The sequence below is a fragment of the Bos indicus genome, chromosome 29 (genome assembly GCF_029378745.1).
Source record: "Bos indicus isolate NIAB-ARS_2022 breed Sahiwal x Tharparkar chromosome 29, NIAB-ARS_B.indTharparkar_mat_pri_1.0, whole genome shotgun sequence".
Lineage (NCBI taxonomy): Eukaryota > Metazoa > Chordata > Mammalia > Artiodactyla > Bovidae > Bos > Bos indicus.
This window is the reverse complement of record NC_091788.1, coordinates 41,593,171-41,621,027: the sequence shown is the minus strand read 5'-3', so window position 1 is coordinate 41,621,027 and position 27,857 is coordinate 41,593,171. Positions and strand designations below refer to the sequence as shown.

At 47.1% G+C, this 27,857-nt stretch overlaps 4 protein-coding genes, 1 long non-coding RNA gene and 10 other non-coding genes across 18 annotated transcripts in view; 14 read left to right on the top strand and 1 right to left on the bottom strand.

Annotated features, from left to right (window-relative positions):
• The window catches only part of SLC3A2 (solute carrier family 3 member 2), a 40,835-nt gene extending 33,118 nt beyond the window's left edge, over positions 1 to 7,717 (bottom strand). Inside the window, exon 1 of the mRNA XM_019954961.2 lies at positions 7,438 to 7,717. Within this exon, the coding sequence (XP_019810520.2) occupies positions 7,438 to 7,549 (112 nt within the window). The 5' untranslated portion in view covers positions 7,550 to 7,717. The remainder of the gene's footprint in view (positions 1 to 7,437) is intronic.
• Positions 7,718 to 7,868: 151 nt separating this feature from the next.
• On the top strand, positions 7,869 to 11,199 carry LOC109554616 (uncharacterized). The gene is made up of 12 exons (XR_002180174.2): positions 7,869 to 7,953; positions 8,297 to 8,346; positions 8,608 to 8,691; positions 8,921 to 8,971; positions 9,317 to 9,351; positions 9,452 to 9,494; positions 9,766 to 9,812; positions 9,991 to 10,019; positions 10,231 to 10,267; positions 10,639 to 10,688; positions 10,930 to 10,959; positions 11,090 to 11,199. It is a non-coding gene; the product is annotated as an uncharacterized lncRNA (long non-coding RNA).
• Positions 8,142 to 8,211, top strand: LOC139180806 (small nucleolar RNA SNORD25). The gene has a single exon (XR_011565057.1). It is a non-coding gene; the product is annotated as a small nucleolar RNA SNORD25 (small nucleolar RNA).
• Positions 8,419 to 8,494, top strand: LOC139180812 (small nucleolar RNA SNORD26). Its single transcript, XR_011565062.1, has one exon. It is a non-coding gene; the product is annotated as a small nucleolar RNA SNORD26 (small nucleolar RNA).
• LOC139180810 (small nucleolar RNA SNORD27) lies at positions 8,773 to 8,844 on the top strand. The gene has a single exon (XR_011565061.1). It is a non-coding gene; the product is annotated as a small nucleolar RNA SNORD27 (small nucleolar RNA).
• LOC139180809 (small nucleolar RNA SNORD28) lies at positions 9,172 to 9,247 on the top strand. Its single transcript, XR_011565060.1, has one exon. It is a non-coding gene; the product is annotated as a small nucleolar RNA SNORD28 (small nucleolar RNA).
• On the top strand, positions 9,535 to 9,661 carry LOC139180817 (small nucleolar RNA SNORD22). The gene has a single exon (XR_011565067.1). It is a non-coding gene; the product is annotated as a small nucleolar RNA SNORD22 (small nucleolar RNA).
• LOC139180808 (small nucleolar RNA SNORD29) lies at positions 9,858 to 9,924 on the top strand. The gene has a single exon (XR_011565059.1). It is a non-coding gene; the product is annotated as a small nucleolar RNA SNORD29 (small nucleolar RNA).
• LOC139180813 (small nucleolar RNA SNORD30) lies at positions 10,083 to 10,152 on the top strand. The gene has a single exon (XR_011565063.1). It is a non-coding gene; the product is annotated as a small nucleolar RNA SNORD30 (small nucleolar RNA).
• Positions 10,399 to 10,466, top strand: LOC139180815 (small nucleolar RNA SNORD31). The gene has a single exon (XR_011565065.1). It is a non-coding gene; the product is annotated as a small nucleolar RNA SNORD31 (small nucleolar RNA).
• LOC139180816 (small nucleolar RNA SNORD22) lies at positions 10,730 to 10,855 on the top strand. The gene has a single exon (XR_011565066.1). It is a non-coding gene; the product is annotated as a small nucleolar RNA SNORD22 (small nucleolar RNA).
• Positions 11,200 to 16,168: 4,969 nt separating the features above from the next.
• WDR74 (WD repeat domain 74) lies at positions 16,169 to 24,827 on the top strand. Its single transcript, XM_070783032.1, is given in 13 exon segments — positions 16,169 to 16,197; positions 18,464 to 18,587; positions 18,589 to 18,622; positions 18,704 to 18,810; positions 18,900 to 19,021; positions 21,277 to 21,352; positions 21,484 to 21,630; positions 21,797 to 21,898; positions 23,191 to 23,291; positions 23,385 to 23,440; positions 23,803 to 23,948; positions 24,050 to 24,106; positions 24,607 to 24,827. Coding segments are annotated over 13 exon segments (1,266 nt in total). The 5' UTR covers positions 16,169 to 16,183; the 3' UTR covers positions 24,787 to 24,827.
• LOC139180792 (U2 spliceosomal RNA) lies at positions 16,839 to 17,029 on the top strand. The gene has a single exon (XR_011565047.1). It is a non-coding gene; the product is annotated as a U2 spliceosomal RNA (small nuclear RNA).
• Positions 24,828 to 24,856: 29 nt separating the features above from the next.
• On the top strand, positions 24,857 to 25,410 carry TEX54 (testis expressed 54). The gene is given in 2 exon segments (XM_070783037.1): positions 24,857 to 25,133; positions 25,136 to 25,410. Coding segments are annotated over 2 exon segments (378 nt in total). The 5' UTR covers positions 24,857 to 24,973; the 3' UTR covers positions 25,354 to 25,410.
• A 233-nt stretch (positions 25,411 to 25,643) lies between these two features.
• The window catches only part of STX5 (syntaxin 5), a 28,370-nt gene continuing 26,156 nt past the window's right edge, over positions 25,644 to 27,857 (top strand). For 2 of the 4 annotated variants that reach the window (XM_019954848.2, XM_070783034.1), the window contains exons 1-3: positions 25,644 to 25,795; positions 26,478 to 26,721; positions 27,687 to 27,757. In XM_019954848.2, coding sequence (XP_019810407.2) covers positions 26,497 to 26,721; positions 27,687 to 27,757 — 296 coding nt within the window. In that variant the 5' untranslated portion in view covers positions 25,644 to 25,795; positions 26,478 to 26,496. Of the gene's footprint in view, positions 25,796 to 25,818; positions 26,722 to 27,686; positions 27,758 to 27,857 lie in introns of those variants that run through there. The other 2 variants (XM_019954850.2, XM_019954849.2) reach the window with 2 other exon arrangements.

The following is a 27,857-nucleotide window of genomic DNA, read 5'->3' as shown; positions in this document are numbered from 1 at the left end:
TTCATATCGTAGGGTGTATCAGCTTTTTTGTTTTGGGTTTCGTTTTTTTTTTTTTTCCCTGTGCCACACGGCTTTTGGGATCCTAGTTCGCCAACCAGAGACTGAACCCAGGCCATCAGCAGCGAAAATAGTTTTTTCTTAACTTACAGGAAAGAAACAATCAAAAAAGTTTGGTGACCACAGCTCTATTCTGTCATTACATAACTACTGCTGCTGCTGCTGCTGCTAAGTCGCTTCAGTTGTGTCCGACTCTGTGCGACCCCATAGACGGCAGCCCACCAGGCTCCTCCGTCCCTGGGCTTCTTGTTGAATTAAGAGATATGTTTGTTAGCCTAGGTCTGGACTACTTCATATGGTTTATAGTACCTCTTACAAGTCTAAAACCAAATTCCTTACTAATGAAGCCATTATAATGCTTATTTTTTTCCAAGGGAGAGATAATTCCACCAAAGTTATAGCTAAAAAATCTTGTTTAACAACTACATATTCCCAAAGGAACACACTACTCCTACAAGTACTGCACTGCCAGGGTGATGCACGGAGCTGACAAAACAAGCTCCTATTCTATCTCCTTGTGCCAAAAATCAATGTAATATGAAGGTGAAAGAAGAGAGTGAAAAAGCTGGCTTAAAACTCAACATTCAAAAAACTAAGATCATGACATCTGGTCCCATCACTTCATGGTAAATAGATGGGTAAACAATGCAAACAGTGACAAGATTTCATTTTGGGGGGATTCAAAAATCACTGTTGACAGTGAGTGCAGCCATGAAATTAAAAGACACTTGCTCCTTGGAAGAAAAGCTATGACAAGCCTAGACGGCGTATTAAAAAGCAGAAACATTACTTTACTGACAAAGTTCTATAAAGCTATGACCAACCTAGACAACATATTAAAAAGCAGAGACATTACTTTGCCAGTGAAGGTCCATCTCGTCAAAGCTATGGTTTTTCCAATAGTCATGTATGGATGTGACAGTTGGACTATAAAGAAAGCTGAGCACTGAAGAACTGATGCTTTTGAACTGTGGTGTTGGAGAAGACTCTTCAGAGTCCCTTGGACTGCAAGATCAAACCAGTCCATCCTAAAGGAAATCAGTCCTGAATATTCATTGGAAGGACTGATGCTGAAGCTGAAACTCCAATACTTCGGTCACCTAATGCAAAGAACTGACTCATTGGAAAAGACCCTGATGCTGGGAAAGACTGAAGGTAGGAGGAGAAGGGGACAACAGAGGACGAGATGGTTGGATGGCATCACCAACTCCATGGACATGAGTTTGAGCAAGCTCTGGGAGTTAGTAATGGACAGGGAAGCCTGGTGTGCTGCAGTCCATGGGGTCACAAAGAGTCGGGACACCACTGAGTAACTGAACTGAACTGAATTCCATTTAATGAAGCAGTGCCTCTTGCTGCCAGGTGGGGGCAGGGTTGCTCTCTCAGAAAAATCACCAGACCTCTCTCAGCAGCTCATTTGATAAGGATTGGGTAAAGATCATTTGAAAATTTACAGGGATAAATTAACATATAGAGTCCTACTTTGTGTCCTGTACTCTGCCAGGTCATAGGGAAACAATATATAACTTGCACAGACCTGATGCCCAAACTTAGGAAGTTTATGGTGGGCAGGCAGAGTGGATTTGTCTCGGGGAGGGAGTAGTGGTGAGGAAAGTGATGAAGGGGTCTCAATGGCTATGTTGATGATCTGGACAATAACCTAAAGACTGTGGAGGGGTACTGAAGAATTATGAACTGAGGCATGAGACTGGACCAACTTTTTTATTTAGAAAGATTACTCCAGCTTCAAGATGAAGAATGGATTAGAGAGACAGCAAACCAGGGCCAGGGAGCCAGGTTACGTCTATTGCAAAAACCTCGAGGTCACTGACCTGAATTAGGGTAGTGGCAGTGGGGTAGCTTGGACAGTTGAGTGAAATAGGAGGAGTAGGTTCAATTCATTTTGGAAATGAATTTTGGGGACCAAAAGAATTTGTGAATCATCCAAGTAATACTGCTCATCCAGAAGGCAACTGGATGCATAGCTCTGAAGCTCAGGAAAAGGATCCTGGGTTGGAGGTATAGGCATTGTTGTTCAGTCACTAAGTCCAGTCCCACTCTTTGTGACCCGGTGGACTGCAGCATGCCAGGCTTCCCTGGTAACAGTGGCCATTAAAATCATGGAAGTGGATAAAGTGGACCAGGCAGAGAAAAAGCTAGGCTTCTTGATGAGGGCGAAAGAGAGTGAAAAAGCTGGCTTAAAACTTAACATTCAAAAAACTAAGATTATGGCATCTGGTCCCATCACTTCATGGCAAGTAGAAGGGGGAACAGTGGAAGGAGTGACAGATTTTCTTGGGCTCCAAAATCACTGTAGAGGTTGACTGCAGCCATGAAATTAAAAGATGCTTGCTCCTTGGAAGGAAAGCTATGACAAACCTAGACAGCATATTAAAAAAGCATATTAAGAAGCCAACAGAAGTCCATATAGTCAAAGCTATGGTTTTTCCAGTAGTCATGGAAGGATGTGAGAGCTGGACCATAAAGAAAGCTGAGCACTGAAGAACTGGCACTTTTGAATTGTGATGCTAGAGAAGACTCTTCGAGTCCCTCGGACTGCAAGGAGATCAAACCAGTCAATCCTAAATGAAATCAACCTTGAATATTCATTGGAAGGACTGTTGCTAAAGCTCCAATACTTTGGCCATGTGATACAAAGAGCCAACTCACCAGAAAAGACCCCGCTGCTAGGAAAGATTGAAGGCAAAAGGAGAAGGGGATGACAGAGGATAAGATGGTTAGCATCACTGACTCAATGGACATGAATCTGAGCCAACTCCAGGAGAATAGTGGAGGACAGAGGAGCCTGGCATACTGCAGTCCATGGGGTCCCAAAGGGTCGGACATAACTTAGTGGCTGAACAACATGTAACTGGAGGAACATTAATGTTTGAACAATGGGACAGAAGATATACCTCAAAGGATCACGAAGAAGTTATTAACAGCAAAAACATAAGAGGAACACTAGAAGAGGGCAGTGTCCCAAGCACTGTGGAAACTGTGTTTTAAGAAACAGGAAATGGGGTCACTGGACATGGTAGGTTAAAGGGTATTACCATGCGTTTCTGTAATGGCACAGAAAAACCGTATTTAAAAAAAAGGAAATGGGTCAACAGGATAAAAAGGTGCTACTGAGAGATCAAGTAGGACAAGAGAAAAGTGTCCTGAGAAAGAAGTGAGCAGTACTGTATAAATCCAGTGCTTCTTAAACTTTAGTGTGCATACAGACCACCTGGGGATCTTGAGTAAATGCAAATGCATTTGGTCTGTGGAGAGATCTGAGATCCAGTGTTTCTAACAGACACCCAGGTGATGCAGGTGTAGACAGATCTTTTAAGTAAAAGACATTTGCTGGAAAGAGCAAGATAATATGTTAGCCAGAGGGTGGCATGGTATTAGACTCGCACTGGCATATTGTCTAAAGCTCCTTCAGGAGTCAGACTTTTTGAGTTTAAATCCTGACTCTCAACAAATATTTTCTGAATGAATAAGTAAATGGGCCAACAAAAGGCAATGTACCCCAGGGGTTGTTAAAGTATAATCTTAAAAACTGAAAATATGACTCATAATAATATATACACATGTCAAAGATTTTATTCAACCTATTAATTAACAAGAGAATAAATAAAACTTAAAACTGGTTCAAAAGAGAATGCTAGGAAAGGAGGATCATCAGCTAAAAGTCCAGATAAGAATGATATGAATTTGCATTCTAATACATAAATACAAAACCAGCCAATGTCTTAGAAGGCTGCTGCTGCTGCTGCTAAGTCGCTTCAGTCGTGTCCGACTCTGTGCGACCCCACAGACAGCAGCCCACCAGGTTCCCCTGTCCCTGGGGTTCTCCAGGCAAGAACACTGGAGTGGGTTGCCATTTCCTTCTCCGTCTTAGAAGGCAATCTTACCAAATTACAAAATACCTAGAGCAACAATAAACAGGACATCAAACGAAGGTACACACCCCACTGGAAAACCAGGTAATCCCCAAGTTAGGCAGGCCTGCTTTACCTTTATCAAAAGGACACCTAGTAATAACTTTTGCCTATTTCCAAGTTTTGGATAATTTTTCTTAACAGGGTCAAAAGTAGAGACTAGATTTGCATAACAGCTCTGCCACACTAGTTATATGTCCTTGAGTAAGTAACTTGATATAAAATTTAGTTTTCTTATTTGTAAAATGAGGACGGTAACCACAAAAACTATTTTTTGAATTGAGGTAACATACGTAAAGCATTCAGTACAGTGCCAGGAAGGTGCCATAGAAAGCACTTCATACATGTTAACATTCAGCACCCTCCACCAACTCTTTCATCTTGTTTTTCTCATTTCCCTTTATGTAACAGTCCAACCTTTTTGCACCACTTGAGCAAATATATTTACACATGTGCGCACACACACATTTCATTTAATTTTGTGTGTGGCCATCCTGCATGGATCGACCAGGGATCAAAACCGTGCCCACTGTGGTGAAAGCTCAGAGTCTTAACCATTGTGTCACCAGGAAAGTCGAATTTTCACCACAGCATTTAACTCCACTTGATGTATTATTCGTCTATTTCTGTGTTTTCTACCAGAATATAAGTTCCAAGGGAGCATAAGGGGACGTCTGCTTTGTTCCTTGTTGTATCTCCTGTACCCAGTAGATGCTCAACAGATAAACAGTATCGATAAACGTTAAGTGAAGGTCATGGCGATGATCTCCAACTGCCAAGAATATTGGCTTTCTTTTTTTTTTTGATGTTTAAGTCACTCAATCTGTTTACAGCTTTCAAAAAACATATCCAATCTTTAACATTTCCCCTTTCTAAAGTGGATTCTATATTACTACAGAAGTTGCTGCAAACTCAGTCATAGGCCACCTTGGGTATACAGGCATATTCTGATTGGCTCAGAGAAAATGCTTAAAAATTTTAAGTTACATGCCAACATTTTTAAGGAGCAAATTAATCAACAATTTTGGATTTCTGGATTCTCCTGATCAGATTTTTCACAGACAATATTCTAGCAAGGCACAGTCAGCAGGAGCAAAGACAAGCATATCAAGATCCCTATCAGGTTCCTATGGCTTACCTGCATTACTTATATTCCTGCAGGTGTGAGTTGAGGACTTCTGATGTATTATAAATCATTTCCTATTTCCCTTTCATCATGCTTGAATCCACTTATCTGTTGCCTAAATTATTGTAACAATCCAATTAATGTCCTGTCCCAACTTACCCCCTTTTTTTTTTCAGCCTTGCCCTGTGTAGTGTGTGGGATCTTAGTTTCCCAAGCAGGAATCAAATCCATGCTCCACGCAGTGGATGCAGAGTCTTAACCACGGGACCACCAGGTTAAGTCCTGGTTTATAGGTTATTCTACCTATAGTTCAAATTATTTAGCTTTGCATTTCAAGCCCTTCTCATTTGGCCTTCCCTAGGAAATCTTTTCCAACTTTATATCCTATGATTCCCCTTCAACCCATCTTTCATGAACTATATTTATATACTTTTCCAGCTCCAATCTTGTCACTCAAATTATTTCTCTAACTTGAATTTCCTTCCTGGCTCTGTTTATCTACCCTTTAAGGCCCAGGCACTGCACAAACATTCTCCAAATACCATGCCCACACACAACCTCCCTGCCTACTCTGGACCTTCTGAATTTTCCATAACTTATGTTTCATTTTCTATACATTTTGTTACAACTTTTCAATCACCCACTTGGACAAGCGTCTAGCATTGTTGAATACATGAATTTACTCTAGCTATAATAACATTTTTCAAATTGGAATTCTTTTGGTATTTGTTTTGTCACTTATGTTTCGCTGGAACACACATAAGGACAACACTGCCACCAAAGGAGTGAAAATTGGTTCTTTTGGAGCAGGAAGAGGGCAGAAAATCCTAGATATTAAACAGAAGCTTTCTGGCCCTCTGAAGGGCCACAGTATATAAGCAAATACAGAGTTATAAGTGTTAGTTACTCAGTCGTGCCCGACTCTTTGCGACCCCATGGACTACAGCCCACCAGGCTCCTGTGTCCATGAGATTTTCCAAGCAAGGATACTGGAGTGGGTTGCCATTTCCTTCTCCAGGGGATCTTCCCAACTCAGGATCGAACCTGGGCCTCTTGCACTGCAGGCAGATTGTTTAGGGACTGAGCTATAAGGGAAGCCCTACACAGTTATATAAGTGTTATTAAAATTTCATGGTGGGGATTAGAGGGGGAAATGCTTTTTATTTTTAAAGGCTCCTGGAGAGAGGAAGACAACAAGAAAAAAAATTGAGAAACAGTATCCAAGGATCATGCCATTTGTTTTCTGTGTACTTGTTTGCCCCCCAAATACCCTGAGAAGTGTGTGATCACAGCAGTAAAGCAGAGTGATCAAAAGTGCAGGCTCTGTCATCAAGACTGCCTGGGCTGATTTGCACCTGGGCTGATATTTCTTAGCTGGGTAACTCTGAGCAAGTTAATTAACCCCTCCAGATCTCAGGTTCCTCATCCCTAACATTACCTTATGGCCTCCTCCTAGGGTGGTAGTAGTAAATGAGGTCATCCAGGAGACCACACAGTGAAGAGCTTAATAAATGGTTATAAAATGTACATATAATACATTTTTAAAACGGTCATGTACCCTAGGTGTGCATTACAAATGATTAAACTAAAACTGGTTGTCCTCAGTAACAAGGGTATAGATGACTGGAACCACCCTGTCAATCAGGCAGGAGTTGTACGCGGTTCTGCAAAAGCTTTTTACACCTAGATTCCCTCCAGGTAATCTGCGTTAAGGGGCTTCCCAGGGGGCGAAGTTGGTAAAGACTCCTCCTGCCAAGACAGGAGACGCAAGAGACTCAAGTTCGATCCCAGGGTTGGGAAGATCTCTTGGAGTAGGGAGGAGCCCCTGGAGCAGGAAATGGCCTCCAACATTCTTGCCTGGAAAATTCCATGGACAGAGGAGCATGGCCGGCTACAGTCCATGGGATCGCAGAGTCTAACACGACTGAGCACGTATACACATGCAATGTGCTTAAAAAGGCGTTTTAAATGTCAGCTAACGGCTCAGAGGTTAAAGCGTCTGCCTCCAATGCGGGAGACCCGGGTTCGATCCCTGGTATTCTTGCCTGGAGAATCCCATGAACGGAAAAGCCTGGTAGGCTACAGTCCACCGGGTCGCAAAAGGTCGGACACGACTGAGCGACTTCACCTTCACCTTCAACGCTAGCCCCACTACAAGCTCCTAGCAAAATCGGACCAGACAGTAGGACAACGGTGGCCGGTTACAGAAAATACCCTAAGACTGTTATAATATTTCAAGAGGACCTACAACCTGATTCACTTTCCCAAAATGGTTCCATGCAAGAGCCCTCCACTCGAGATAGGCCCGGGGCCCAGTAATACCTGAGTCGCCCCCCGCGCTGGGCACCTGAGGACCAGGCCCAGAAGGCTCGCTGGGCGGCTGGCTTGGAACCGAGATGACGCCAGCGGAGGGTTCAGGAGGCTCGCGGTCCATGGAGTAGGACCCTGCACGCGGATTTAGAGTGTGTGCAAGCAAGGGAATGCTCAGGGAAGGGTGTGGGGCAGTCAGCTATGACGGACACGGGGCGTCAGTCCAGGATCTGCGCGAAGCCGGGTACTCGTCGCCTCAGCGCCAAAAGAAGTCGCAGTAAAAAACCCACGGGCGCACGTTAGTCGCGCCTGCGCACACCCTAAAGCGCATGCGCACCTTTTTCGCGCCACCGCTTCAGGGGGCTAACAGCCTTTCGTACTTCCTCTAGAAATCTCTACCCACAATCCACCCATTTCCCTCTGCGCTTGCGCCGGCCGTAGTCCCGCCCCCAAATCCCGTGGGCCTCTGCGAGATGGTATTTATGTGTTTCGCGGTAGGCCTGCGGTCTCATTTATCCACAGCTCTCGGTAAGTGTGTTGGTTTATTGAGTTTTATGAGAAAAACGGCCGTGCAAACGTGTCCGCGCCTTGGCCTTTCTTTGTGGTGCCTATTGGGTTCGTAGGGGAGGAGAAAAAACGTGATCATAGTGTTGAGGCCTTGAAGGAACAGGGGCTTTGTGAAGGACAAGATGGCGATGGCGGGCCGTGCCGACGGGCCTCTCTGTGATGAGACCGTTTTCACAGACCTGTACTGAACTCCGTGAGGATAAGAAACTCTGAGGAGGCCGGCCTTGCATGGCAACGCAGTCTTAGCTCCGGAAAATAAAGCGTTTACGAGACAGAGTGCTGACCCAATATCATTTGTCTGCAGGGTTCGGACGCGCGCCAAACGCTGAAGGATCGCAAACCGGTCTCATTGGAGTAAGTGCTCCTGGCCTCTCTTTACTGTCTTTTTCCTTCCTTGTTGAATATGCGGGAGTCCGATGGGATGTGCTACGGGGATGATTTCAAAAACTGAACTCTCTCTTTCTGATGGATTAGTGGAGAAAACATAAAAACTCTGAGTAGCACCATCCGTGGCAAATGTTTGGGCTTTTAGTCCTGCGTTGTTAAGGCACTAACGTGGGACAGTTAAACTACGAGATATAAAAGTAAGAAAGGGTATTTTTTTTTTCCTCCCAGATGTGGTTTAATTCAAAGGAGCTTACAGATTGGAGGATGAGACAAGACTTATTCCTGTGTGGATCAAGTGTGGTGATCCTGCAGGTGGGTACGCGATGATTTATGCAGATGGGGTGTAGAAGCACAGTATCGGGATGGGACTTGGTGGTTGAAATTGCACTGGCCACTCCATGATGAATGTAAAATGACAAGCATATGCCTGAACTAAAAAGTGATGTCATCTTACTACTGAGAAGTGGGCCCGAAATGCTCCAGGGTTTTTTAATGGTAGTTCTCGAGTACTAAAAGTAATGGCTCATTTTTCTGTCTCCAGCATCTCCTCACCAGTCTTGAGGAATTCAATTGCCTCCCAGGCTGAATGCAGGTAAGTTTTCAAATGGGAGGGTTGGTTGTGGTCTCTGGTGTTTTCAACAACCAGGAGAGCAAATGGTCAGTGGAGCAGTGTTTTTGCTCCTTCCAGCTTGTTCCTCTTGGAATGATTTTCCTGGGGAGGGAGTCAGCAGCCTAGCAAACAGCATAGTTCCTTCTTGAGAGGGTGTGCTCTTCCCTCACCCACACATCACTGTCAGATGATTTGAATTGATAATGCTGATCCTCTGTGAGGTACCACAGTTAATAGCATGTTAGAGTTCTGATGGCAGTTTCTGTTGATGAAGAAATTGTGTTTCATCTTAGTGTTTTGGAGTAACCATTTTCTCCTCTTTTGTAGATTGTCACAGCATTAATAGAGTCATCTATCTTACAGTAAGTTACTTCTCTCAGTATTGTGGGAAATGGAGGGGTTTCTCTTGTTTCTGATAGTGCTGTTTCTTGATCTCTTATTTTATCTGTATTGATTTCCTAGGTGCCTCTTGATCTGCTCAGGATGACTTCTACAGAGTCAAGAGGTGAGTACTTGTAACCTTGCTTATTGTTGCTTAACTCCAGTGCCAATGAGGAAAGCAGACATCCTGTCTTACCCCTGTTCTAGCCCCAGAGCCAGTAATGGTGAACCCACTGGGGCTAACTGGGAGAAAGGATGAAATTTCATTCCATAAGGAATTGTCTGAGGTACAGCAAATGAACAGCATTTGCTTGGCTTGGGTTATCCATTAACCCTAGTTAGAATAGTTTTGGTTGTTTTAGATATTTTGCTAATTACACGATCTTCTCATTCAGGAGCAGCTTGTTGCTATACACTCCTGGAAAGCCTCCAGAGTTAAAAGGTTAGTTGATTAATGTGTGTATGGCATACACCACCAGGTAGGCAGTTTCTGTGATGAATCAAACTAGCTCACTATGACTTAAACAATGAAAAGACATGAACACCTGAGAAACTGGGAAAGACAACAGTGGGGTACTGTGTAAGGAACTTCTGTCACTCATAGCTTTGTCCTTCCGTAGGTACCATTGCCAGTTACCGTTGCTCAGAGGTGAGTGATCACCATGTGTTTGCGCATACAATGCATTGAGTGGGAGAAAGTGCCTTTTTAGGTATCTGTGATGACTTACATGGAATCTCGTTCGGCTGATGATTTGCTGTTGAGACTCGGAAATCTGATTTTCTGGGAATGGTGGCTTAGACAGGAACAGCTTATAATGCAAGAAGCAAGCATTACTGACGTAGTTGTCTTTGTGTTTCAGGTACAGCTCTTTGTCTGGTACCTAAGAATGATTTTAGGTAAGTCTATTATCTATGGCTGCTGTATAGAATTCACCAGTTTTTGTTTGGTGCTTTGAATAACTGCAGACATGACTTGCTAAATCCAAAGTTTGTCTTTGGCCATTAGTGAACCGCCCGTTACATTGCCACTCACCAATGATGAGTTCAATACCGCCCCAGTCTGATCACTATGACTGAAAGGTATTTCTGAGCTGTGAGTTTCCCTTGGAGTAAAAAGTGACTGTAGTGTGAAATTGAGTGGCCTTATAGCCAACGGGAAGTGTTTTGGACTAGCTGGTGATTTCTGTAAAATGTCCAGTGAAACCAACATAGCTTTTATAGATGGGCCTGTCCTGGAGACAGTTGACTTAGTTCCCAATCTTTTGCAGGGGAAAGGAGTAAGCCATATATCTGCTCCACTGTAGTCTGAAGTTGAGAGGTGAGTAAACTTAAACACACAAGGTGTGTCAAGTTAAAATTTCCCAGTGAAGAAATACTCACAAGTCTTACTTCCTGTCCTAGTCCCAGAGCCTGTAAAGGTGAACCCACTGGGGCTGGCTGGGGGAGAAGAGGAAAGCTTGTTCCAGAGGGAACTGTCTGAGGGATCATGAGAGTTCCTAAACAAGGCAAAGGGGGAATAAATGACTGATTGAAAGGCAAATACTTTTTTTTCCCCCTAGATCTGAAGAAAGAACAAAGCACAGATAATGGTAAGTATTTGTTCATGTACTTGTATTAAATAAACTAACCATGTTTAAAGGATAACTCTTTTAAACCCATCAGGCATATACTTGTGAAAATCCAATAAGAAAAAAAACTCATTTTTCTTTTTCTGTACAGGAATCCAACGTGGAAGATGTCAAAACTGAAAAATCCTTGTACAGATTGCCTGTTCAAATTAGCATACAATCATTTCAGCCTTTCTAAATAAAAATTTTTTTAAACCTTCATTGATTCCTGTGTTTGAGTGGGTCTGACTGGACAGAAATAATCCCAGAAAGATTGTTAAATGGCTTTCCCCATTTAGCTTGGCACTTTACCTAACCCAGGGAAGTATCATTCAGGGAGCCTCTTTGGTGTTCTTCATGAAAGTTTACTGAGTTTGAGTGACCCCTTTAACTGTGTTTAAAACCTTAAGACTTTGGACATTAGGAGACAGTGGCTCATCAGTTAAGAACAGAAAAATGGGCTGTCAACTCTTGGTATCTTGTTGCCCCTATCCTTCACATGAATCTCAAATGATTTCTGTGGAGTTTAACAGCCCTGGGCCTACAACCAGAACTTCAGAAAGGAACTGCATTAGTACCCACTTGGGATACATTATGTCACTTCAGTCCTGTACAACCCCTTGTGACCCCATAGGTGGTATCCCACCAGGCTTCTCTGTCAACAGAATTCTGGCAAGAATGTATGTACTGCTTGCTCAATCATGTCCAACTCTGCAACCACAAGGACTACAGTACACCATGCTTCCCTGTCCTGCATCTCCCAGAGCTCATTCAAGCTCAGGTCTTTTGAGTGATGCCATCCAACCATGTCCCAGACAGGTGGTCTTAGGTAATGACCACTTTTACATTTCTCAATAGAAGGGGAAAATGGATGAACTAGAATGCTCATCTGTTGTTAAATTTTCATATGTTTAGAATATGGTTGTGTCAGAACTGGTAAAGAAGGCAATTTAGGGGCTTCTCTGGTGGTCTTTTTTTTTGCATTTTCATATTGTTCATGGGGTTCCCAAGGCAAGAATACTGAAGTGGTTTGCCATTCCCTTCACCCTTGGACTGCAAAGAGGTCATAGCAGTCAATCCTAAAGAAAATCTGTCTTGAATTCATTGGAAGGACTGTTGAAGCTGAAGCTCCAATACTTTGGTCACCTAATATGAAGAGCTGACTCTGGAAGAGACCCTGGTGCTGGGAAAGATTGAAGACGGGGAGAAGACGACGGGATGAGATGGTTGGATGGCATCACTGACTTAATGGACATGAGTTTGAGTTCGTGATGGACAGGGAAGCCTGGCATGCTGCAGTCCATGGGGTTGCAAAGAATGGGACAACTGAGTTACTGAACTGGTGGTCTAGTGGCTAAGACAAATGTATACACACACAATGGGATATTAGCCATAAAACAAAAAAATTGAGTCAGTTGTGAGGTGGAAGAACCTAATAGGCTTCCCTGTTGGCTGAGATGATAAAGAATCCGCCTGCAATGCAGGAGACCTGGGTTCAATCCCTGGGTCGGGAAGATACGCTGGGGAAGGGAATGGCAATCCACTCCAGTATTCTTGTCTGGAGAATCCCATGGACAGGAACCTGGTGGGCTCAATAAGGAGGTGATATATGTATACTTAGAGCTGATTCACATTGATGTACAACAGAAACCAATACAATAGTATAAAGCAATTAACCTTCAATTAAAAAAAAGAATCCACACTTCCCACTGCAGGATGCATGGGTTTGATCCCTAATTGGGGAATTAAGATCCCACATGCTGCATGGTGTAGCAAAAAACAAAAGGGGGATGTAAATTGAGGGGCATTGTTATATCAGTTTCATGAAAATAAAACATTAAATTACAAAATTTAAGTGTACCCACATGGAAAGAATATTCCCTTGGCCTTGCCTCTCCCTTCCCTCTCCATGACCTCCCACTGCTCTCCATCTCTGCCACCACAGCTACCCACTCCCACCCCCTAAGCCACACTCATTTCCTGCCTGGAAGATCACAAGGAGACTTCTCTTCCTTTCCCCTGTAGACCTTAAACTTAATGAAGGCAGAGTCCATGTCTGATTTTGCTCATCATAGTCGGGTGTCTGCTCAAAGAGCATAAACAAATGGACAAATGGCTTCCAGGGAGCACAGGTTTCCAGGTTCAGGTGAGGCCCTCACTATCAGCCCCCTGCATCCATGAAGCAACAGGCAGGAGTCAATAGATGCAAGTGACAGAGCTATTCCCTCTTAACCTTTAATTCAGAGGAGGAACAGGGCTACTGCCAACCTGAAGGCTGAGACCTGCCAGGGAAAAGCCCCCAGAGATCTGTGCTTGGGATGCTTGACTGCATCCTGCGTAGATGGACTGAAGCTTATTTGGCTAGGGAGTTATGGTCTGCCCCAGGTTGAGTCTTGCAGAGTTTAGAGAAGGTTGGGGTTGAAAGAAACTGAAGGGGCTTCCTTGGGGGTCCAGTGGCAAAACCTGCGAGCTCCCAATGCTGGAGCCTTGGGTTCAATCCCTGGTCAGGAAACTAGATACCACGTGCTGCAACTAAGAGTTTACATGCCACAGCTAAAACCCAGCACAGCCAAATATTAAAGAAACTGATTTTTTTTTTCTAAATACTTATTTGGCTGCACCAGGTCTTAGTTGCAATACCTGAACTCTTAGTTTCAGCATGTGGAATCTAGTTCCCTGCACAGGGATCGAACCTGGGCCCCCTGCATCAGGAACCGAGTCTTAGCCACTAGACTACCAGGTAGGTCCCCAAAATTTTGCTTTCGCCTTTGTATTAGTTGTTTTTTTTTTTTTTTTTTCTGGCTACTGTAATAAGTTGCCACTCTAATGGCAGAAAGTGAAAAGGAACTAAAAAGCCTCTTGATGAGGGTGAAGAAGGAGAGTGAAAAAACTGGCTTGAAACTCAACAATAAAGAAACTAAGATGGTGGCATCCAGTCCCATCACTTCATGGCAAATAGAAGGGGAAAATGTGGAAACAATGACAGATTTTATTTTCTTGGGCTCCAAAATCACAGTAGATGGTGACTTGCAGTCATGAAATTATAAGACATTTGCTCCTTGGAAGGAAAGCTATGACAAACCTAGAAAGTGTTAGTTGCTCAGTTGTGTCCGATTCTTTGTGACCGCATTGACTAGCCTGCCAGGCTCCTCTGTCCACGGGATTCTCTAGGCAAAGATATTGGAGTGAGTAGCCATTCCCTTCTCCAGGGCATATTCCTGACCCAGGGATCAAACCTGGGCCTCCTGCACTGCAGGCAGATTCTTTACCATCTGAGCCATTAGGGAAGCCCCTGACAAACCTAGATAGCATATTAAAAATCAGAGACATCACTTGGCTGGCAAAGGTCTATATAGTCAAAGCTATGGTTTTCCCAGTAGTGAGAGTTGGACCACAAAGAAGGCTAAACACTGAAAAATTGATGCTTTTAAATTTTGTTGCTGGAGAAGACTCTCAAGAGTCCCTTGAACTGCAAGAAGATCAAACTAGTAAATCCTAAGGGAAATCAACCCTGAATATTCATTGGAAAGAATGATGGTGAAGTGAAGCTCCAATATTTTGGCCACCACATGCCTAGCATGCTGCAGTCAATGGGGTCGCAGAGTCAGATGTGACTTAGTGACTGAACAACAAGTTACCACAAACTTGGTTGCTTAATACAAAGCAAATATATTATCTTACAGTTTTGGAGGTCAGAAATCTGAAATGGGTCTCAATAGGCTAAAACCAAGGAGTGCTAACAGGGCTGCATTTCTTTCTGTGGGCTCTGAAGGAGAATCTGTTTCTCTGCCTTGGCTAGATTCCAGAGGCCACCCCCATTCCTTGGCTGACAACCCTCTTCCATCTTCAAAGCCAGTGATGGTTTAGCAAATCTTTCTGATGCTGCATCAGTCTGACACTGAGTCTCCTGTCTCCCTTTGTGATCTTTGTAATTATGTACATGGAGCCCATCAGATAATCCAGAATGAAGATGCAGATGCTAAGTTGCTCAGTCCTGTCAGATTTTTTAGCGACCAGGTTCCTCTGTCCATGGGATTCTCTAGGCAAGAGTATTGGAGTGGATCCAGGGGATCTTCCCTACCAGGGTGATTGAACCCTCATCTCTTATGACTCCTGCACTGACAGGCAGGTTCTTTACTACTATTGCCACCTGGGAAGCCCAGTCCAGAATGATCTCTCCTAAAAACTATTAATCATATATGTGAATTACCTTTTATCTGCCATGTAAGCTAACATAATGAGAGGTTCTAAGAATTAGGACATGGGCATGTAGAGCATTATTCTGTCTACCACAGTCCCTTAATTCAGCTTCTCCCTAGAGGCTCTGGGTTTATCGGTGAAGCCTTCTGTTTATTAACAGGTACACAGTGTGAGAAACCACAGTCTCTAAAGTCATAGATGGTCATACTTTGCTAGCTGTAATCATATCAGTGGAAATAGAACATGCTACTCTTGCTGGAAGGATCTCAACCCAGGCACGGTGTGTGTGTTTGTGAGTGTGTCTGTGTGCTCAGTCGTGTCCGAGACTCTTCGCTTCTTCACAACCCACGATTCGTAGCCCTCCAGGCTCCAGAGACACGGCCTCTAATTCCAACCCAGATGTAGAGCTCAGTTAAGGAGGTTTCAAATAGAACGTTCTGCGTTCACACTAACATAGTTTCCAAGGAAACAGGACTTCAAGTCCCTTTTCAGCAAGAGCCTGACATTAATACCTTTCATACAGCTGGGCTTTGCTCTGAGCCTCTAAAGTACCGCTTCTGTTAAATTTGACCTGCATTGCCTCACCCCCTCTCCCACCGCTGGTTCCTGGGTTTAGGAATCAGGAGGCTCCGAAACGCTTTTCTCAGGCCGCTTTTTCCCCCGCTGTAGGGCCAACGGTGGGTAGTGGATGGTACAAACGGCAAGATGTAAGTGGGGTGGGGGCGGATGTTACAGTAAATCAGGGAGCGGGGAGGAGCAGACGCCAGCCTGGAGCCCCGTAATGCGAGGGGAACACAGTCCTAAAGACCAACTTCCACTGTCACTTCTGGACCGAGAGCAGCATGTCCTCAGTTCTCGCAAGCACCCCATAAGCGCGGGTTATTATTCCTCCATTTAACAGAGAAGACAGGAGCCTAAGTAACAAGCTTTGCGTGCATGCCGTGCGTGCTAAGTCCCATCAGTGGTGTTCGACTCTGCGAATGTAACCTACCAGGCTCCTCTGTCCATGAGATTCTCCAGGTAAGAATATTGGAGGCGATGGTGACCTCCTCCAAGGGATCTTCTCGACTCGGGGATCGAACCTGCCTCTCTTATGTCTCCTGCTTTGGCAGCGGGATTATTTACCACTAGTGCCACCTGGGAAGCACAAGTAACATAGCTCGTGGCATCAAATCAGAAACTGGCGGACAGGGGTCCCAACTCTGTTCTTTGAACACCAAAGTCAGCGCTCAGGAACCGCGGGCCTTTCCAAGTAAATGTCCGGAAGAGGGGCGCCGCCCTGCATCCGCTTCAACAGACTAACGACCACCACAGCTCTGCTGCCCCTTCAGGCCCGGAGAGATCGCCAGTCTCCGAGGGTAAAACACCAGGCGGCCATAGAAATCACGTCTAGCATGGAGACCAATCCCAGACAGCGAAAGAGCAGCGGGGCGGGTTTATGCAAAACACACAGGGAGTTAGCCGGAAGGCGAAGCAGTAAAGGAACACAATTTAAGGTCTATTTCCACAATTTTAGTAATTACTATGAATCAGAAATGATGAAAAATTGGTTTTAAGAAAGACTGAACTTTGAGAAAAATCTAATGATTAAGCCATAAAAGTCACCACAACCTAAAAAGCTACACTAAGAGTAAGGCTGGCCCGGAGAGAACCAGGCCAGTATCGCTTCTCGGCCTTTTGGCTAAGATCAAGTGTAGTATCTGTTCTTATCAGTTTAATATCTGATACGTCCTCTATCCGAGGACAATATATTAAATGGATTTTTGGGATTAGGAGTTGGAATAGGAGCTTGCTCCGTCCACTCCACGCATCGACCTGGTATTGCAGTACTTCCAGGAACGGTGCACCCCCTTCGGGGGGAACAAGTTTTAGTCTCAAGAAAAGATCTAATACCTACGTTATTATACGTGCTGTTTTTCTATCGGCAGCACGATGGTAATATACAGGTGTAAGTATTTGCGTCGTAGGAACTTTTATTCAAGAAAAAACGCAAAGCTATTTATAGCTCTTTTTTGGTTTAGAACTTAATGTACAATATTGAGTAGTCGGGTTGTACTAAAACCGGTGGGGATTTAACACAGTGCTTACTTCTAGTGTGTAGTTTTCGTTTAAGTAGTTTAATTTTTAGCTGTAACAGGCGCGAATAAAGTGAGTCTGAGTTTCTTTTATAGAATCTTGACGGATACTGCTTGGGTCGCACCGGGTGCGTCACGATAAACATATTTTAAGGTTTTTTTTTTCGGTGTTTTTCTAAAGCTTTAAATAAAGTACAGTAGTTTATTTTTTCTAACTTTGTAACGTACTTGAGATAAACCATCTGTAAGGATTTCCGTACATGTAATATAATGGTAGTGGTTTCGGTGGTTGTGGCGCCATTTTACGTATATTCGGGGCTTTTTTAGGAGGTTCAACGAGGAAGTCCCTGTCACCCAAAAAACGTGGTGGGGTCGATTCCCCGAGGCCGCAAAGATCACCTGGAGAATAGTTTTTACCACTGCAGTATTCCTGTCTGGAGAATCACAGAGTGGGGTCTCCAAGATTCAGACTCGATTGAGTGACTAGTACTTTCCATTTTCACCGGTATTCCTGTCTGAAGAATCAATTGGGCAGACGAGCCTGGCTGGATATATGTCCGTAGACTCGCCAAAGCCGTCGGGTCCGACTTAGCAACTAAATAACTACAATTTTGAGAATAGTGACGTGCACGTATTAGATAAGTTATTTGCCGTAGGGAAGATATTGAGTACTCAGTGCTTAGTACTCTTTCCAACGGGTAAGTTTCCTGGTCTAGTTCTCTCAACTTGAAAACTCTAGGTGTGTATCTGGCCTTACAGCGAGGAAGGCTTTCGAGCAGAGAAATAAATGGTTGAACGTCTCATAAAGGGAAATCATAGTATTTCAGGGAAAGAGACCGTTCAGATTTACTTTAGGGTCTGTGGGGGGCGGTAATGGTGGTTGTGCTGTGTTTCTGTGGCCTAACCCCCAACTTTGTTCATTTTGTCCTATTACGCTTGAAGTTGAAGCCATGCGCTTCTTCAGTGATTTGAATCGTTCTGATATGACCTCTTTTCTTCTCTTGTACAGAAAACATACATGCTTTAGAGCAGAGGAACAGACTAGGGCTGCCTGGATCCGATATCGTGGTTGAGACAATATGCCTTTTACTCCAAATATAAAATGGTCAAGTTACTGTTCAGATCTCCACAAATAAGTCTCTAGATTTCATTTTTGTAAAAGCAAAACCACCTGGCTGGGAGAATATTTTTACTCTTCCGGTTCTTTAAAGGCCTAGAAAAGGAGTTCCTCCGGATCCGACGAGACGCACGCTGGTGACGCAGGCGCTGCGCCGGAAGTGTGAGCCTTGGGTTCCCGAGCTCCGCTATGGCGGCTGCGGCTGCACGCTGGAACCATGTGTGGGTTGGCACCGACACTGGCATCCTGAAAGGTGGGTAGCGAGGTCGGGCGTCGGGAACTGCGGGCGTCGCCGTTTCGCTGTTCTGACGCGATTGACGTCCGTGTCCCGCAGGAGTGAACCTTCAGCGCAAACAGGCGGCGAACTTCACGGCGTCAGGACAGCCACGGCGCGAAGAGGCAGTGAGCGCCCTGTGTTGGGGTGCGGGCGGCGAGACACAGGTGAGCGACCGCTGACAGTCGGAGCTGGGAGTCGGCCTCGGGCGCTGCCGCATCGCTCTCCTCACCATCCTGTGCTCCTCTGCCCCCAGATCCTAGTGGGCTGTGCCGATGGGACAGTGAAGCACTTCAGCACCGAGGAAGGGAGGTTCCAGGGCCAGAGGCAATGTCCTGGAGGGGAGGGCACGTTCCGAGGCCTCGCCCAGGTCGACGGGTAAGACCAAACCCCTTGCAGAAACGCTCAGGTCGTAGCGAGAGCGTTGAGGCTCCCGCTGGACGACCGAGTAGTGGCGATCAACCCTGAGGTGACATGAGCCTGGTCTGCGTGACATGGACGTTTTTCCTGCCTTCGTCCGTTCATTCCTATAACAAACTTTTATGGAACACTTACTCGATTGTTTATAGGCACTGGGTGAAATGCAAAGGCTTAGGTAAACCAGACACAGTATCTGCCATCATAGAGTTTGCTTCTTCCAGAGTTTTTCGTTTTTTGGCATAATAACCTTTTGGATGACCCTGAGCACGTTATTTAATAGTTTGAAAGTAAAAGTGTTAGTCGCTCAGTCGTGTCCGACTCTGTAGCCCGCCGGACTCCTCTGTCCGGGATTTTCCAGGCAAGAATACTGGAGCGTTTTGCCATTTCCTTTTCCAGCGAATCTTCCCCAGTCTCCTGCACTACAGGCGGTATCCTGCAGTGCAGGAGATTCTTTACCAACTGAGCCACTAGGAAAGTTTAGAATACGTTTTTAAATGCGGGCTAACAACCACCAACAAAGTGGTAAAACTCCTAAAGTAAAGAATAGGAAATGCTGGGTTGCAGGCTTAGTTTTCTTCTGAAGGTGAAGAGAGAGGCTATGAGCTGACTGTGTAGGTTTGGTGAGGTTAATTCTGAAGGTGAATCTGGAAGGCTGGAGCGGGGGAGGAGGAATATTTGAACTTGGCCTTGAAGGTTGGGTAGAATTTTGACAGGTGGAGAAAGGAGTTAGAGCATTCTAGAAAGAGACTCCTGCCTGAGCAGAGGGCAAGGATTCGTGTGAGGCTACAGGGCACATCACAGGGAAGATAAACAGCATTTGGGGGTTGAAGAGAAGACTCTTGAGAGTCCCTTGGACTGCAAAGAGATCAAACCAGTCAGTCTTAAAGGAAACCAGTCCTGAATATGCATTGGAAGGACTGATGCTGACGCTCCAATACTTTGGCCACCTGATACAAAGAACTGCTGGAAAAGATTGAAGGCAGGAGAAGAGAATGACAGAGGATGAGATGGTTGGATGGCATCACCAGTTTGATGGACAGGAGTTTGGGCAAGCTCCAGGAGTTGGTGATGATCAGGGAAACCTGGAGTGCTGCAGTCCATGGGGTTGCAAAAAGTTGGACACAGCTGAGCGACTGAACTGAACTGGGGGTTGAAGCCCAGGAAACTTTTTTCCCCTTTTAAAAATTTAAGAGGAAGCATTTTAATATAAGATGAACAAGGTAAGTTGGGATTTAAGGTAAAGTGCTTTAAGTGTCACGTTGAGCAATCTGCAGTTTTGTAGCTGGTGAGGCATGATTGGTTTCTGAGCAGGAAACACTGTGGTCAGAGCTGTGAGCCTGCAGGAATGTGCAGATGGATTGGAGAGGGGGCAGTTGGGAGACTCTTGCCACAGCCCAGGAAAACCCAGAGCCTGAACCTAGTTGGGGAGGGTGGGCAGATATGAGAAAAAGTAGAGGGCTTGGGCTGTACAGATCCTGGGGAGAGATTGGCTTGTCTGGTCTGACACCCAGAACAGGGAACTTGAGAGAGGAAGCTGGTGTTTGATTCTGACCAAACACTAAATCCAGAGCAGTCCCATTTCAGTGCTTTCAGAGCTCTGACTCCTGGTGACCACATCAAGAAAGACGAGCAGGGCCAGGTGCCCCAGGTGGAGCTGTGGGGTAAAGACTGTGCTTTGCAGTATCACAGTCTTGATTGCAGCTCTGATTCTGACATTTATAGCTAAGTGGCAAATCTTATAATTTTTCATAGCTTCTGTTTCCTTACTTTTAAGACCAGTAAACCATTACCTTGATGAGGAAATTAAGTAACAGCCATGAAGCCCCACCCAGACCTGAGTTACCTAGAGGCTTCCTTAGGAACAGGGCTGGTAGGAGGGAGTCTGCTGCTACTGCTAAGTCACTTCAGTCGTGTCCGACTCTGTGCGACCCCATAGGTGGCAGCCCACCAGGCTTCCTGTCCCTGGGATTCTCCAGGCAAGAACACTGGAGTGGGTTGCCAATCTCCCTCTCCAGTGCATGAAAGTGAAGTCGCTCAGTCGTGTCTGACTCTAGTGACCCCATGGACTGCAGCCTACCAGGCTCCTCTGTCCATGGGATTTTCCAGGCAAGAGTGCTTGGAGTCTAGTTCATATGAATTTGGGGGTGGGTCGAATGGGGACAGAGAATACCATTTACCCTGCTCTTTTAACTCTATCCTCCCTTTGCCTGCAGCACCCTCATCACATGTGTGGATTCTGGGATTCTTCGAGTCTGGACTGACAAGGACAAGGAGGCATCCTCTGACCCAGTGAGGCCCCCCTCATCCTGATCCTGATGGTTGGGGAAGGTGGGGCCCAGGGTAGAGCCAATGAAAGCTTTGGGGGAGGAGGACTAAGGATCTGGAAGTGACTCTCATCTTCCCTCTCTCATTCTTTTCAGGTCCTGGAACTGAGGGTGGGCCCTGGGGTATGTAGGATGCGCCAAGACCCAGCACGCCCCCACATCGTTGCCACAGGTGGGAAGGAGAATGCTCTGAAGGTGTGGGACCTGCAGGGATCTGAGGAGCCTTTGTTCAGGGCCAAGAACGTGAGTGATGGTGGGTGGAGAGGACCTGGGTCCGAATTCCCAGGAGTCGAGGCCACTGATTATGAATTGGAGATCAGCTGGGTTTTAGGGGATGATGACAGAGGGCAGAAGGAAGGGACACACTGAGCCCCTCCCAGCTCTGTCTCTCATCTACCGACCCCACCAGGTACGGAATGATTGGCTCGACCTGCGGGTTCCCGTCTGGGACCAGGACATACAGTTCCTTCCAGAGTCACAGAAGCTCGTCACCTGTACAGGGTACCACCAGGTAAGGCACACATCTCACCCCTAACTTTTTCTGGGCTCACACAGCTTCCTGGAGAAACAGGAGGCTTGCGCTTTGCAGGCTCGGTCCCCACCATTTGGCACAGCCACTGTTCTCGCCATCCTGGTGTCATCCCTGAGCTCCCAGAAGAAGGACCACTTCCCCAGTTGAGTGTTCAGCCAAGTGGCTAAGCCAGTGACCTTCGCTTACTACATTCTAGGAAGGAGTTGCTTGAACTGTGATTCTTCTTTTTCTTCCCACCTGGAAGAGAGAAGGGAGTGTCCCCTTCATAGTAGAATCACATGGGGCCCGTGTTATGAGAAGACATGGATGGACTGGGTATCAAGAGAACTGGGTTCTGGTCCTGATGGCAGTCTCTAATTTGCTTTGGGACCCAACCATGACCCTCTAGTATCTGTAATATCTGGTCTCCATTCCTCAGCTGTATAGGAAAGGCCCAACTGGGGATCTTTTCAGCTGGGCCTTTTTTTTTTTTTTGGACCGTACTTCCTGATCCCTGATACTTCCCTGATCAGGGATCAAATCTAAAGTGGAAGTTCGGAGTCCTAACCATTGGACCACCAGGGAATTTGAAATTCTAAGACCCAGGCAGGACTGGGTGGGGCTACATTTGCCCTGCTTCCTCTGCTCTGCATACTGAAGTCTGCTCTTGGTAATACATTTCTGCTCAGAACACATATGAGGGCTTCCTCTCTCCTTCCTGTCCAGGCTTAACTTTTTTCTCTGTTTGAGTTCAGCAACTCTGACAGTTGGGCCAGCTTGCTTTTCCATCATGAGAGGGGAGTATAGATGGAAAGCTCACATATGCAGACCATGGGGATGCTGCTGCTCCTAGCCTGGGGAACCTCTGTTCTCAGCTCTATATGTTCATGTTCCTCAGCAGCTCTCCTCTACTCCTCAACACTCAGAGAAGAAGGGTGTGTTTCAAATGAGAAAGTTTCTCTGAAAGAGTGGATTGTAAAAGCAGTGTATGGGGTAGGGGGCCTTCCCTGGTGGCTCAGTGGTAAAGAATCTGCCTGCCAATGCAGGAGGCTCGGGTTCAATCCCTGGGTTGGGAAGATCCCCTGAAGAAGGAAACGGCAACCCATTCCAGTATTCTTGCCTGGGAATCCCATGGACAGAGGAGCCTGGTGGGCTACAGTCCATGGGGTCACAGAAGAGTTGGAAACAACTTAGCGACTAAACAACAATAAATGAGGGGAAGTGAAGATGTGGAGGCGTCAGGGGGCTGTGCAGAGTAAAGGCGCTGTTGTGATGCCTCAGTCTTCTCCCAGGTCCGTGTCTATGATCCAGCCTCCCCTCAGCGCAGGCCAGTCCTCGAGGCCACCTACGGAGAGTACCCGCTGACAGCCGTGACCCTCACTCCTGAGGGCAAGTGAGTGTGTAGAGGGCAAAGTGGGGCTTGGGGAGGACTCCAGGGGGCTCCTGCTGACCAACCCCATGTGTGTCTCTCTGGTCTCCTCCTCAGTTCAGTAATTGTGGGGAATACTCATGGGCAGCTGGCAGAAATTGACCTTCGGCAAGGTAAGGAGACCAGGGAGCCTTGCGGGGGGGGGGGGGGGGGGGCGGGGGGGGGGCAGAGGTGGGGAGGAAGGGCAGGATTCCCCTCTCACAAGGGGCGGTAGAGCTGCTGAGCCCTCTTTCAGGTGCCAGAACCAGGTTCAATCCCGGTTCTGCCAAAAGCTGTGTGACCTTGGACAAATTACTTTGTCAATTCCCTGTGCCTTAGTTTCTTCACTGAAATATGGAGATGTTAATGGTAACTGCCATGTCAGCATTATGTTAAACGAGGATTAAATGTTGAAAGAAAGTGATTTGAATAGAAAACACTCAATAAATGGTTGTTGGCTGACCAGTTAGCACTGATACCTGCCCCCTTTTTCCAGGGCGCCTGCTGGGCTGTCTAAAGGGACTGGCAGGCAGCGTCCGAGGGTTGCAGTGCCACCCTTCAAAGCCCCTACTAGCCTCCTGTGGTTTGGACAGAGTCTTGAGGATACACAGGATCCGGAATCCACGGGGCCTGGAACATAAGGTGAGAAACCATTCGTTCCTGCCTCTTGTGCCCTCCTCCCTCCCCCATTCTTGTTTCTGTTTCAGCAGACTTGGCCCCTTAAGGTCCCTCATCTCTTGCAGGTTTATCTCAAATCTCAATTGAACTGCCTCCTCCTGTCAGGCAGGGATAACTGGGAGGTAAGCTCTTGGGTCTGGGAATGTGGGAGCTAATGGTAAGGTGTGAGGATATCTCTGTGAAGAGGGAAGGGAGGCATCTGGAACTTAGACCTGAGACTGTCCATCCACCTGCTGGGTATAGTCCTGACAGGGTCATTGCCAAGAGTAACATAGGAGCATGGATGAAGTGAAGTGAAAGACGTTCAGTCATATGTGACTCTTTGTGACCCCATGGACTGTAGCCCACCAGGCTCCTCTGTCCATGGAATTCTCCAAGCCAGAATACTGGAGTGGGTAGCCATTCCCTTTTCCAGGGGATCTTCCTAACCCAGGGATTGAACCTAGGTCTCCTGCATTGCAGGCAGATTCTTTACCAGCTGAGCCACCAGGGAAGTCCAAGAGCATGGATGGGCATGGTTTTTAGGAGCAGGAAACAAGGGGTGGTGCCTGGAGGAATGATTCTCCTCCCTGTGGGTCTGTTATTGTACCTCTGACTCCTGAGGGCTTCTCCCACTCACCAGGATGAACCGCAAGAGCCTCAGGAGCCCAACAAGGTGCCCTCAGAAGACACAGAGACAGATGAACTTTGGGCGTCCTTGGAGGCAGCTGCCAAGCGGAAGCTCCCCGATTGGGAGCAGACCCAAGGCGCTCTCCAAGCCAGACGGAGAAAGAAGAAACGGCCTGGGTCCACCAGCTCCTGAAGAGCTTGTGCTCGCTTTGTAAATAAACAGCTTAAAACGTACCATGACCTTGAGCCTTTTGTGATGGGGAGAGAGTGGTGGCGGCTCCCTGAGCTGGGGTGGTGGGGGTATCTGACGTCACAAAAGTAGGGCCGGGAACCTGCCGGCTGGCGTGGGTGGCACTGAGTGCAGGGCCGCATGCGGGGCCATGGGCTGCTGCCAAGATAAGGACTTTCAGACTTCGGATGAGCAGGCCAAGGAGGCCGGGTCAGAAGGTGGGACCAGAGACACACCAGGGGGCCCAGGGAGCTGGGAGTGGGGACTGGACCACCAGGAGGTTGGACTGGGGAGAGTAGAACTCAGCGGCCTCGCATCCTCTCAGGCACTGATGCGGAGTCGGTGGAGCAACGAGATCGCAGGTCGAACGAAAGTCTTTTGATCACTGTGCTGTGGCGGCGGCTATCCATGTTCAGCCGTCGGGGTTCTTCTCGGTCAACCAAGAGGCAGGCAGTCCAGAATCCAAAGCCGGCGAGTAGGATCCAGGAGTGCGATCAGGAGAGGATCCAGGAGGAGCCGGAGAAGGGGTGACTCCAGCCCTGTTCTCACTCCTCCCCAGCCTTCAGAGAATAAAGTTTCTAACGTGTACCTGCCTATGCGCTTGTTCCTCGGCTTTGGGCACGTAGAGCGCGGGCACCACCAGGGTCGCGGGCTCTTTAAGGCTCCATCCCTGAGGTTGGCCAGTCCCCTGGGCCCCCGGCTCTAGTTCCTTGGAGGCGGGGCCACAGGGGTAGCCTAGCCAATGGGAGGGCGAATTAACACCTGCGTTTTGGTGGAGGGGCGTGTCTCTCGGGATGCCTAGCTCGAAGAGGCGTGGCACCGCCTTCCCGTCATCGGGGGTGGGGTTACGTGTGGGTGACGTGGCGGCTTCCAGTCTTTGGTCGGGTTTCGGCGGCTTCGACTCCAGGGGGAGGAGGCGGTGACGGTCTGGGAGATTATAGCAGTGGCGGCGGCGGCAGGCGGCAGAAAGGAGGTAGGACTCGGTAGGGTCTGGCTGCCGTGCCTGCTCTGGGCCGTTCTTTCCGGGGACGGCGCCGGGCTGGGGGAAGGGAACCAGGGACAAGCGGGCAAGTCCTGCCGGCCCGGCTCGGAGTGAGCGAATACCTCGCTGTCCAATCAGAAAAGCCCCTTTAAGAAGGACGTCGGCGTTAGCTAATCAGTGTTTGCAGACTTCCAGAAGGTGGGACTTGGGCGAGGCGAGGGTGGGACTTCCTGCTTCAAATAAACACCTAGAGATTCCCCCCTCCGCCCACCGACGTGTGTCCCTCTGAGGTGGTCCGTCACCGTTTCTCCCTGAGGAGTCGGAGGAACCCGTGGATACGAGAGAGCCCAGTTAGGGCCTGGGGCAGTTGCAAGGGACGGGCTGGAGCCTCAGGGCCACAGGACCTGGCTCTGGCCCTGCCTCTACTTCAGGGCCCCGGCCCGTGCTGTGGCTGCCGGAACCAAGTTGGAAGAAGAGTCTGAGGAGGGGGACAGCTTGGGCCGCAGAAGCAGCAGGATCCTGTCAGCTGCGGGCCGGTCCCAGGATCTGCGGGTGGCTTCGGGCTCGAAACTCCGTGCCAAGTGCGGAGGGGCCCCGAAGAACTGCTGGTTGGGGCGGGGGATTGGTGGAGAAGGAGGCTGCCTGAGGAATGACACTCTCCCCTCCACCACAGTCCGAGGTTATGCGTCTCAATGATCCCGCGGAAACGCTACGGATCTAAGAACACGGATCAGGGTGTCTACCTGGGTCTCTCAAAGACACAGGTCCTGTCCCCTGCAACTGCTGGCAGTAGCAGCAGCGACATCGCCCCTCTGCCCCCCCCAGTGGCCCTGGTCCCTCCCCCTCCCGACACCATGTCCTGCCGGGATCGGACCCAGGAGTTCCTGTCAGCCTGCAAGTCCCTGCAGAGCCGTCAGGTAAGGACCTGGACTGGGAGAGGCAGAATGAGTCTTATTCAAACCTGGGAGAGGGGATGCTCCAGCACCGTAATTCTTGGGGGAGTCTGATGGAGACCTGGTCTAGCTTGGGATGGTAGGATCTAACAAGCATCAGAGAAAAGGTGGGCTAGCTAATCTAGAGGCAGAGATCCAGACTTTGTTGTTGTTTTATTTAATCAGGAATCTAGGGTTGCTATTCTGAAACGAATATCTCAGGGCGAGAAATGATTACAGTATATTTGGTTTGGATAAGGAACAGGTTCTAGAAAGAGCCTTTATTTAGCTCAGAGACAAACACTTTAAATTCTCATTCCAGTGTAATTCTACCAAGTTTGCTTTGTGACAACGTGGAAGTTAATCTAGTTGGACCTCAGTTTTTATATCTGTAAAATGAAAGAAACTTTCCAAATAAAGTAATTTTAATAAAATCACTTGGGAGTGCTTTTTAAAAAAATTAGATAGCTTTGTTTTGGCCCAGACTTTCTGAATCCAAGTGGAAACTGAGTGTGATTTTAAATATTTTTACTGCTCAGTTCTTGTTTACAATTGCTCTTCTATATCCTCTCCAAGAGCTTCCTGTTTATCCTCTCAATTCCCCAGTTGGAGGAATAGAATGGTAATACTAGTTACCATTTATTCAGTGCTTATCATGGACCCAGTATTTGGCTAAAATAATTTATAACTCTTATGTTTTTTAATCTTAGCAACAACAAAAGGAGATGTGTAGAACTGTCTCCATTTTACATAAGAGGAAACAGAGATTCAGAGTGATTTAAGTCACTTGTCCCCAGCCCCCCTTCTAGTAAGTGGTGGCATCAGGTTTTGGGTGGCCTGTCCAGTAGAGGATGCCACTAATGCTAGAGGGCGAGTGTAGAGGATGCCTGGGGAATAGTGAAAGCTGGCAGTGGGAAGGAAAAAATTTACTTTTTGATGTTGCCTTTCAGAATGGAATCCAGGCAAACAAGCCGGCTCTGCGTGCTGTCCGGCAGCGCAGTGAATTTACCCTCATGGCCAAGTGAGTTGGGAGAAGTTATGTGGTAGGTTGGCCAGTGTCTGAGGAGATGTAGTCTTGCCTGTGGTGACCTTGGTGGCGAGGACTGGGATTGGTTGTGCTG